This window comes from Hyperolius riggenbachi, chromosome 10 (genome assembly GCF_040937935.1).
Source record: "Hyperolius riggenbachi isolate aHypRig1 chromosome 10, aHypRig1.pri, whole genome shotgun sequence".
Taxonomy (NCBI): domain Eukaryota; kingdom Metazoa; phylum Chordata; class Amphibia; order Anura; family Hyperoliidae; genus Hyperolius; species Hyperolius riggenbachi.
Genome location: NC_090655.1, coordinates 221,162,484 through 221,173,512, shown reverse-complemented (window position 1 = coordinate 221,173,512; position 11,029 = coordinate 221,162,484). Strand labels below are relative to the sequence as shown.

The following is an 11,029-nucleotide window of genomic DNA, read 5'->3' as shown; positions in this document are numbered from 1 at the left end:
GGTGGAGACGAAGCAGCACACAAGGCGTGTCACGGAGCAGGCAGGGTGAGTGGGGAGAACAATCTTCTCAGGCAGCACCCAGCTGAGTTGATCTGCCAGGCAGATTGCTTGCCAACATGCCAAGAGAGATTGGAGGCTGCTGTACCCACACTAGTTTCTTGGGAGAGGCCGTCATTATCAGGCTCTTTTGCCCCGCTTGATCTAGTGTGTGTACACAGCTTTACAACTGTACGGATAAGGGCATAGCTGGGAACCGGAAAAGCTCAGTTCCCCCAAAAATACAGCTAAGTCCCAGTTACCCAGAAATCAGGCAACCGGAAGGCTTAACTAACCGGCATGGCTGAGGGATAATGGGGACTTTGCTTTCAGCGTGTTTTGAGGCTTTTAAAATACTTACCGAGCCTCCAGCGATGTCTAGAAGCCTTTCTGCAGAACCTAGAAGGCTACTAGTGGCTTCCACCGTCCTTCCACGCAAATCAATGTGTCACATGACCCGATGTGGGTCAGGTGACACACTGGCTTGCATGCATGGGGGAAGCCGGGAAAGCTGCTAGGTGCTGCAAGCAAGGCTGTTAGGTTTGGGCTCTTTAGGCCGGTTGCTGAAGCAAGCGGCAAGCACATGGATCCGGGCATCAGGCGATCCCTGCCGGTGCCGAATATCAGGGACTCTGCTGTACTAATAATTTACACTAATCAACATAACTGCTAAGCTTGGGCTTTAGCTGGCTTTACACATTTGCAATCGCAAACCTTTACACACTATCACTAATTTGCACAATTGCTTTTCTTGCAAACAGAAATAAAAGCGGGCTGTTTCACTTGTAGATTCTCGGCATAGGTGGTATCGGCTGCCTTGGACAAGTTTAAAGGACAACTGAAGTGAGAACTATATGGGGGCTGCCATTTTTCCTTTTAAACAACACCAGTTGCCTGGCAGACCTACTGATCTATTTGGTTGCAGAAGTGTCTGAATCACGCCAGAAACAAGCATGCAGCTAATCTTGTCAGGTCTGACAATAATGTCAGAAACACCTGATCTGCTGCATGCTAGCAGTTGGCTGATGGTGTAATGGTTAAGGGCTCTGCCTCTGACACAGGAGACCAGGGTTCGAATCTCGGCTCTGCCTGTTCAGTAAGCCAGCACTAATTCAGTAGGAGACCTTTGGCAAGTCTCCCTTACACTGCTACTGCCAATAGAGCGCGCCCTAGTCCTAGTCCTAGTCCGCAAGGAGAAAAGCGCAATATAAATGTTATTTGTCTTGTCTTATTTGTCTTGTTTAGGGTCTAGGACTAAAAGTATTAGAGACAAAGGGTCAGCAGGAAAGCCCGGTAACTGGTATTGCTTAAAAGGAAATAAATATGGCAGCCTCCATATACCTCTCGCTACAGTTGTCCTTTAATGCACTATGAACTCATGTAAATGGCAGCTATATTTTATGAGCAACCATTACAGCGTACCTGTCCACGCTGTTGATTTTTCCTCTTTCTTGCTGATGATCGAGACCTCATGGTTGGTGACGGATCCAGAAGTAACCTAAACAGATTGGAAACACAAAATTAAAACGACGAATGTAAGTAAAGACACAGACTGCTGATTGAGTATTTTCTGTCCATCAACTCACCGGATAGACATTTTTTTTTAACAGTTTAAATTTTATTGAAGTCTTTTGTTATAATAACAAGACAGTAAGCAAACAGATTACCCCCAGGTCAACATGACCTTACAAGGAAAAAAAAACACCCAGTAAGAGTAGAGATTAAAGAAAAGAGAAGAGGTAGAAATGAATAGAGAGAGAGTGCATTCTATGCTTCAGAGTATTGTCCGAGTATTCATGGAGAGAAAGAAAAGATTAGGAAGAAAGTAGTTACAACATTATGCCATTACATCATAATCAATGTCAGTATTAATAGTTCCCAGTTCCCAGTTGGGGGAAAGCATTTTATCGGTAAAATCATTTCATTCCTATAGGAAGGGTAAGAAATCACATAAGCATACCTGTTAGGGCTGCACCTGCCTTCACACAACGCTGGACTCCCCATATTGTGCAGTGAGATATTACTAATCATGCCATATAGGAAGAGTATTTTATATATCTGTAGCTATATTTCTAAGGTATTTATCGCACCATGCTGCCCAGACTCCATCGAACTTATTAGGACAGTTCCTACTTTTATAGGTAAGTTTATATAGTGGTAAGGCTTTATTTACAGTATTAATCCATTCCGTTTTTGTAGGAATGGCTGGCTGATTCCAATGGGTCAGAATAACTTTCCTTGCAGTGTGACACAGTGTAAAAATCATAATTCTTTTATGTTTAGAATAAAGACCATGACCGAACAGTCCAAGAGACGCTAGTTGGGGTTCAAGTTTAAATGGGCAATCAAGAATACGTCCAATGACTTTCTCAATCTGATTCCAGAAGCCTGTTAGTGCTGGGCAAGTCCAGAACATGTGTATATATGTTCCTTCAGCTGCATGACATCTTGTGCATAGATTAGAATGCGAAAGGTTCATCTTATGGAGTCTACATGGCGTAAAGTAAGTTCTGTGGATGTATTTTAAGTGGACTAGTCTATCTCTGGATGATATTAAGAATTCTGTCCCTCTGCCCACCACCTCTTCCCAGTCCTCATTGTCTATATCGCCCAGGTCCGCTCCCCATTGAGCTTTAATTTTGTCTGTATTGTGTCCTAGATATAAAAGAAGTTCCGAGTAAATATTAGAAAGGGGTTTCTTTAAATATTCTATCAATAGAAGTGCTTCTATGGGGTTAGAATCTAGTTGAATCCTACCATGACCAAATTGTGATTGCGCAGCGTGCCTTAGTTGAAGAAACCGAATAACATATGGTTTGGAAGACTGTAATCCTGTTTAAGTTGGTGAAAGGGTAGTAAGTTACCATCAGGGGCAATATCTCTCAGCTTCTTAATTTCATGATTAGCCCAAATGATCGGATCTGGAATTGTACTGAAGTGATGCAGATGAGGGTTACCCCATAAGGGCGTATATGGTGACCAGGAGTTGGCTTTAGATAATTTTGTTTGTGTAAACTGCCAAGCTTTGAGTGTGGTTTTCATGACTTCAGTTATCAGAGGGGAGGATTTAGGACCTCTAAAGGGTGAATTAAGGAGAGCTTCGTAAGAGCCTATAATGGCTGCTTCTATAACTACTGCCGGGTTTTTTTCATTTCTGGAGAACCACCACCTGATGGTAACTAATAGTGCTGCAATAAAATAATAAAAGAGGTTAGGTAAGGCCAGCCCACCATCTGCAGGAGCTAGTTCCAGTGTTTGTGTTGAAATACGAGGGATCTTATGGGACCAAATGAATGGGTTTAGTACTTTATTAATATCATTAAAGTGTTTTTGGGGAATCCAAACTGGAGTATTGCGAAAAACATAGTTAAGCTTGGGCAACAGCATCATTTTGATAGTATTAACTCGGCCGATTAAATTTAAAGGTAAGTTATGCCATATGGTACATTTGTCTTTAATAGATTTAATTATAGGAAAGAGATTATTTGGCACAAACAGTTTCAAATCCTTTTGAATTATAATACCTAGGTATGTAAATTTATCCACCCATTGCAGAGTTGTTAGAGTGGGGCTTTGATGAAGGATTTGGTTGTCCAAGGGGAATAAAATAGATTTGTGCCAGTTAATCTTCAACCCCGACCATGTTCCAAAGCCATTAATGACCTCAAGCGCTGCGGTGAGGGAATGGCCTGAATCTGCAAGGTAGAGTAGCAGGTCATCGGCATATAAAGAAACCTTTTCTTCAAGATTGCCCAATTTTAACCCATGGATCCCGTTTGACTGTCTTAAGAGGATTGCTAGCGGTTCAATAGCTATAGCAAAAAGACTCGGGGAGAGGGGGCATCCCTGTCGCGTACCTCTATGCAGCGAAAAGGTATCTGTAATTTTGTTGTTAATTCTAAGTCTGGCTGTTGGGTGTTGGTATAGCAATTTGGTTAATTTAATAAATTTCTCGCCAATTCCAAATTTGTGCATAACTCTCCAGAGATACCCCCACTCCACCGAGTCAAACGCTTTTTCACTGTCCAAGGATGCTATCACCCTGTCCCCTTTGTTTTCATGGTTAGCTACTAAATTGCAATGAAGTCTGCGCAAATTTATGTCTGTTCCCTTGCCCGGCATGAATCCTGATTGATCAGGGTGTATAATGTTTAGTATACATTTATTGAGTCTGTTTGCGAGAATCTTAGCTAATATTTTAGCGTCTACATTTATGAGTGAAATGGGACGATATGAAGAACATGCTGTTGGGTCTTTCCCAGGTTTTAAGATGAGAGTTATCAAAGCCTCAGATCACGATGGTGGAGGAGAACCTGAGTCTAAGGCCTCCTTGATCACATATAGGAGTCGAGGGGCCATAATATCACGATAATGTTTATAAAACTCAGTAGGGTAGCCATCCAGCCCTGGAGACTTAGCACATTGCAGATCAGTGATTGCATCATATATCTCTTCAAGGGTGATGGGGACTTCTAATGACTTCGTTTGGTCTTCTGTGATTGTGGGGAATGTTATGTTAAGTAGGTATTCTTCTAGTTGTGAGTCTGTATATTGAGCTCTAGTATTATATAGGTTACTATAGTAGTCCAGGAAGGTCTGCTCAATCATAACCTGATCCCCATGCTCCTGACCATCATCCGTTCTAATCTTAGAAATAGCTGTTAAGTATGCGTTGTCCCTAAGTAGCCAGGCTAGCATTTTATCATTTTTATCTCCTTTTGCGAAGACATGTTGAGCTTTGGCTAACAGTCCCCGTTTGCACTTATCTATTCTAAGAATTTCTGTATGGTCAAGCGCAGCTTGCCAATGTTGGTATGACTCTGGAGTTTTTAAAATTGTATATTTTGCTTCTAATTCAGCTGTTTTTTGTTCAGAATTATCAAGTACTATGGTAAGTTGTTTTCGTGCAGTACTAATTTCTTTTATATAGTGTCCTCTTAAGTACGCCTTTTGTGCATCCCAAACCATTTCTGGTGGGGCTGTTTTATCGTTGTCTAGCCAATAATTATGGGCAGCAGTACTAATAGCAGCATCTACAACTGGTTCAGAGATCCAGAATCTGGAAAGACGCCAAAGTCGTGTCTTAAGTGCGGATTCGATATGCCAGGAGAAGAGGACGGGCGCATGGTCGGACACCCCCCTAGGTAGAACAGTCACTTGTTTGATTAAAGGGAGAAGGTCCTTAGTAACATAAATAAGATCTATTCTGGAGAGGGTCTTATGTGTGGCAGAGGCACATGTGTACGCTGTGTCGTTGGGGTGTTTCCACCTCCATGCATCGGTAAGCGAGCATGTCTCTGCCCATCTTGCTAATCCAAAGCGTTCTGTCCCCGATGGATTCAATCTATCTATAGCAGGATCAGGGACCACATTGAAATCCCCAGCCATTATTATATTAGTAGATGAAAATTGAGCCACTATAGAGATGATTTCTGTCAATAATTCCGGATTGTCCGAGGGAGGCAAGTACAGCCCTACAATCACATATGATATATCAAATATAAGTGCATGTACTATCACATATCGACCAAAATTGTCCAGCCTGACCTGCAAAATTGCCATGTTCAAAGACTTGTGAAACAATATACTCACTCCTCTAGAGTGGGTGGAGTAGGTGGAATGGAAATAACGTCCAACCCAAGGCTTTTTCAAAGCCATGATAGCGCTACCTACTAAGTGTGTTTCTTGTAATATACAAATGTGGGGGGAATATTTTTTCAGAAAATCAAAAATTAATGCCCGCTTGAATTTGGAGTTTAGGCCCCTAGTGTTCCAGGATATACAAGTCAAAGTGGACGGTACATGTTTCAACTGTGTATGTGCCATTGCGATAGTTTTTGCAGATAAATCTCAAACAGGTTAGGCATAATGAGTATTCGTTGTATGAAATTAGTAGAGAGAAAAGAGAGAAAAGTAGTGTAGAAAAGAGACATGTAAAAAAAAGGGAAAATTGTCCAAGTTAAATAACCAACCCCTAACCCACCTTATCTCTCCTGACCAGAACTTATAGGAGAGATTTTAACCCAAAAACTCAGAACAAAGAGAACAGGTGTTCTCTTATCAAACCCCCTCCACCCTGGATCCCACAAAAAAATAACACCCAGAGATATACCACTTATAAATATATATTAATACCCAAAATTACCTAGCTTGTGAAGGTAAATTAAACACTACCTGAAGGGGAGGGCAGTAGGATTACCCGGGGTCCGCTGCCCGGTTCACTCAACCAAAGTTGAGGGTACTAAATCTTGAACGTTACCAAAACATAACAACGGCAAATAACACTATAGGTGTCTAATTATGTCAGGCATTCATTTATAGCTCTACCTCATCATTGTGTTAGTAAGGTATAGATTAGTATTAGATGTGAGGTAAGCATAGGAGAATTTTAAGGTTAAAGACAATCATTAGACACCCGACAGCTAATGATATTAGTGAATTATACAGTATTGTTTATTGTTTGGAGGTATATCTTCTCAGCAGTAGAGTAGTGGAGTCATATTGGAATAGGTGCAGTGAGGATAATATTGTTTAACCACCCTGGCGTTCTATTAAGATCGCCAGGGCAGCTGCGGGAGGGTTTTTTTTAAATAAAAAAAAACTATTTCATGCAGCCAACTGAAAGTTGGCTGCATGAAAGCCCACTAGAGGGCGCTCCGGAGGCGTTCTTCCGATCGCCTCCGGCGCCCAGAATAAACAAGGAAGGCCGCAATGAGCGGCCTTCCTTGTTTTGCTTAGATCGTCGCCATAGCGACGAGCGGAGTGACGTCATGGACGTCAGCTGACGTCAGCCGCCTCCGATCCAGCCCTTAGCGCTGGCCGGAACTTTTTGTTCCGGCTACGCTGGGCTCAGGCGGCTGGGGGGACCCCCATTCGCCGCTGCTCGCGGCGGATCGCCGCAGAGCGGCGGCGATCAGGCAGCACACGCGGCTGGCAAAGTGCCGGCTGCGTGTGCTGCTCTTTATTTGATGAAAATCGGCCCAGCAGGGCCTGAGCGGCAGCCTCCGGCGGTGATGGACGAGCTGAGCTCGTCCATACCGCCAGGCTGGTTAACTATCTCTAGCCTTATGTATTCATTATCCAACGTTAACACCTGCCTTCTTCATTTAGATCAATGCTAAACTATATGGCAATATACTAAAAGTAATATCTATCCTTTAGGGCGGAGATCTCAGCGTAGTATGCCATCTGGTAGTCTGGAGTTATATTATTGGCCTTAATACAGCCCCAAATATAATTACAGTATACGATGTATAATATTTTCAAGTAGGAGAGATATGTGACCCCTCATCCTAGTAGGACATCGGGAGATTGTAACATCAGCATTTGTAACTAAGATATATAGTGTCATCACCCGCAGCACACTACCCAAATTGCTAGTATTGCCTCATTGCCATAACAGTGAACGAGCTATTGAATATAGTTATTACCCATCTCCTACAGACTATTCTAGTAGTGTATGTCACCGATCGTCAGTAGGAATATATACAAGCAGACAAACCTAAACAATATCTGTGGGTTATTTACATGCATATGATTATAGCTGAAGTGCTGAAATAGCAGGTTTTAAACATTTCTAGTGAGAATACTGCTGTATATCACTATATCACAATAACCACAGAATACAGGGTAAGATTAGACAAAGTAATACAGTTTCCCCCTGAGACATAGCTATAATCGAGTAGTTAATTAGGGAGAGATGCATTTCAGTCACACTATTGAAAAAACAGCTTGTAATTGCAGATTGTTTACAGAAATGTAGTAACAAACATAATGTAACACTATTTATATGCATAGATACATTTGTTGTGAAACAAGGCAAGATCATCCACACTCTATTCAGGTACTACGTTTGAATCTGCACAGGGATAGATCATCATTTTGTCTTTTACTAAAGGGCTCCGTAAAAAAACATATAGATTATGTAGCTGATACTGCCCTGTTAGCTTTGTTAAATTTGAGACTTCGGAGATGGGTATAAAGATTCAGGTTGTAAGGTACATCCTCCGCTGGAGGCACATTTCTCCTGACATTGAACATGGCGTCTGCGGCATAAGTTCAGTCTGAAGAAGAAGGCGGTATCTCAGTAAAAAGGGCGGCTAGTATTAGGCGGAAAAACATATGTATGTCACTGAGACTGTTAAGTTTCAAATGTATCCGCGCCATTTGCAAAAGAGTCTCGTAGATAACTATACAGTAGAAAAGCCCCATGTAACAGTAAAAAAAAAAAAAAAAAAAAAAAAAAAAAACGGTGTACTTACATTCATGAGCAGAAACGGGAGTAGTTCCAGAATAATAGAAGCATTTTTTTTGATAGGCATACTTTACAAAGTTCTCAGCGCCGGGTTTCAAACCATGTGAAAGCTTCAGCTGGTGTAGAGAAAAAAAGCGTTTTGTCTCCATCTTGTACTCTGAGTTTTGCAGGGAAAGCCATGGAATAAGAAATCTGTTTCTCACGGAGCTTAGCCTTGATGTTATCGAAGGATTTTCTTTGCTTCTGGGTCTCTGCTGTAAAGTCCGGGAAGATCATCAGTTTGTGATTATCCAGTAGTAGGTCACCCTTCTCACGTGCTGCTTTGAGTATGGAGTCTCTGTCTTGGAAATTAAGAAGTTTGAAGATGAGAGGTCGTGGGTATGCCCCCACGGGGCCCTTCTTAGGAGGAATCCTGTGTGCTCTCTCGATCACAAAGATGGAGGAGAACGTGTCTGCAGGCAGCAACTCTCAGTAGGTTTTCTATGTATTTTGCCGTGTCTGTTCCTTCTGTCCCCTCTGGTACTCCCAGCAACCTAAGATTACTTCTCCTATTACGGTTTTCAGCATCTTCAGCTCTGGCAAGAAGAGTCTGTACTTGTGCTTGGAGAGTAGGGATGTTAACTGCATGGCCATTTATGGTGTCTTCGGCTGTAGAAATTCTACGTTCTGCCTCTGTCATTCTATCCCGGATTTTTCTCAGGTCTTGTCGGACAAGACTCATGTTGGTGTCCAGGATGTCTATTCTCCCTAACAGCGATGTCTGACAAAGTTTAATAGCTTCCATGAGGTCCTCTGAGGTCCTCATTGCTGGGTGAAGGAGGCGGCTGTAAGTCTTCTACTGTCTGCTCCGGGTCGTCTGCTTCATTATCAGGAGCATTGCGAGGAGTCATTTTAGGTGTTGCTGGAATAGAAGTATGTTTGTCAGGAGATTTATTCCTGTCTCTTCGATTGCCCCTTTGAGACATCGTAGGGTGTTGGTATGGAGAGTACCGGAGTGTTGAACGCTGGGGTTTAGCAGTGTCCTCGACTTGCAGACTGTCCGTAAATGCAGCCGTCCTCTGTCACCTTTTCCTCCCCAGGGGGATCGTACCACTGATCCAGGATGATGGGAAGATGTCACACACTCCAAAAGTAATTTGTAAGGATTAAATTGCCGGTAAATAGTTAATTAGTCATAATATTCAAAGACCGGGCAGCGGAGCTCTGAGCCGTGCGTCTTACCAGCTTGCCATCTTGGCCACGCCCCCGGATAGACATTTTTAGGCACATCTAAGATTACTAAAGGCTCGTACACACGCTATACAAATGTCATTAGGAAGAAACGACCAACCCCCCCCCACCCACCATCCTTCTCCTAAACATGAGATTGTGAAGTCTGATTGTCCCACGTACATCCAGTCTAAAACAACAACACACTATAACTACTTAGCGACTGCTCCACGCCGATTGGCGTGAGCAGTGTGGCAACCACAGGGCCACCCCATGCCGATTGGCGTGAATGGCTGCAGGCGGAGATTGCAGGAGATCGTGCGTGCATCTCCGTATGAATGACAGAGCTCCGCTTCACCATCAGCCTCCCAGCGGCGATCGCCGCTAGGTAACTGTTAGACGGTGAAACTGCCGTCTATTAACATTGTACAGCGCTGCGATTTACAGCAGCGCTGTACTGGGGACAGCCGTGTGACACGGCTGTCCCTCTAGGAGGCAAAAAAGTGAAGCCCATGACAGTCGATCACGCTGATTGGCTGGCTGGGGGAGGGATAGAAAAATAGGCATATTTATTAAGAAAATAAAATAAAAAAATAAACATCCTGGGAGCGATCCTTGCCCACCAACAGAGAGCTGGGCAGAAAAGAGGGTGTGTGTGTGTGTGTGTGTGTGTGTGTGTGTGTGTGTGTGTGTGTGTGTGTGTGTGTGTGTGTGTGTGTGTGTGTGTGTGTGTGTGTGTGTGTGTGTGTGTGTGTGTGTGTGTGTGTGTGTGTGTGTGTGTGTGTGTGTGTGTGTGTGTGTGTGTGTGTGTGTGTGTGTGTGTGTGTGTGTGTGTGTGTGTGTGTGTGTGTGTGTGTGTGTGTGTGTGTGATCACTTGTGCTGAGTTGCAGCGAGCCCTTAAAGCTGCAGTGACCTATTTTGTAAAAAATGGCCTGGTCACTAGGGGCAGAGCCGGATCTTCAACCAGGCAAACTAATCAACTGCTTATGGGCCCCAGGAGGTCAAAAGGGCCCCATAAAGATGTCTTGCCTCTGTTCATGTAGTCCTTTAGTAACTCTTTCAGTCTTTAAAAACAAGATCTCTGCAGCAATTCTCTACTACAAAGATAAGAAGTTATACAAGCAGGCACACACACAGAGTTAAGGGGCCCATACACTCAGCCGATTTTCTGGCTGACCGATCGATGGCCGATTTCGATCGATTTCCAACTGGCAGGGTGGAAAATTTAGGTCGATCTGATGAGATTGCTTATCAGTTTGCATTGGCCTTAATGGAAATCTGATGGCAAAAAAATGCCATCAGATCGAATTTCAATAGATTTCAAACTGAAATCTATTGGAATTCTATCCTGGTAAAAAATGTTCTAAAAACGCATCAGATAGATCATCAGATGCATTTCTTATCTATCTGCTGCCAATCTGACAAGTGTATGGGCACCTTTACCCCCTCCCCTCAGCTCAGATCTGTCAGACAAGGCTGGGTGCTGGAATGTTATCTCTTTATCCAGGAGCCGCTTGCTAGCTTTAGCT

At 43.2% G+C, this 11,029-nt stretch overlaps 1 protein-coding gene across 1 annotated transcript in view; it reads right to left on the bottom strand.

Annotated features, from left to right (window-relative positions):
* LOC137536833 (zinc finger protein 569-like) overlaps positions 1-9,523 on the bottom strand; it is a 62,566-nt gene extending 53,043 nt beyond the window's left edge. The window contains exons 1-2 of the mRNA XM_068259023.1: positions 8,298-9,523; positions 1,459-1,534 (exon numbers count right to left, since the gene is read on the bottom strand). Of these exons, the coding sequence (XP_068115124.1) occupies positions 1,459-1,534; positions 8,298-8,299 (78 nt within the window). The 5' untranslated portion in view covers positions 8,300-9,523. The remainder of the gene's footprint in view (positions 1-1,458; positions 1,535-8,297) is intronic.
* Between the last annotated feature and the right edge of the window lie 1,506 nt (positions 9,524-11,029).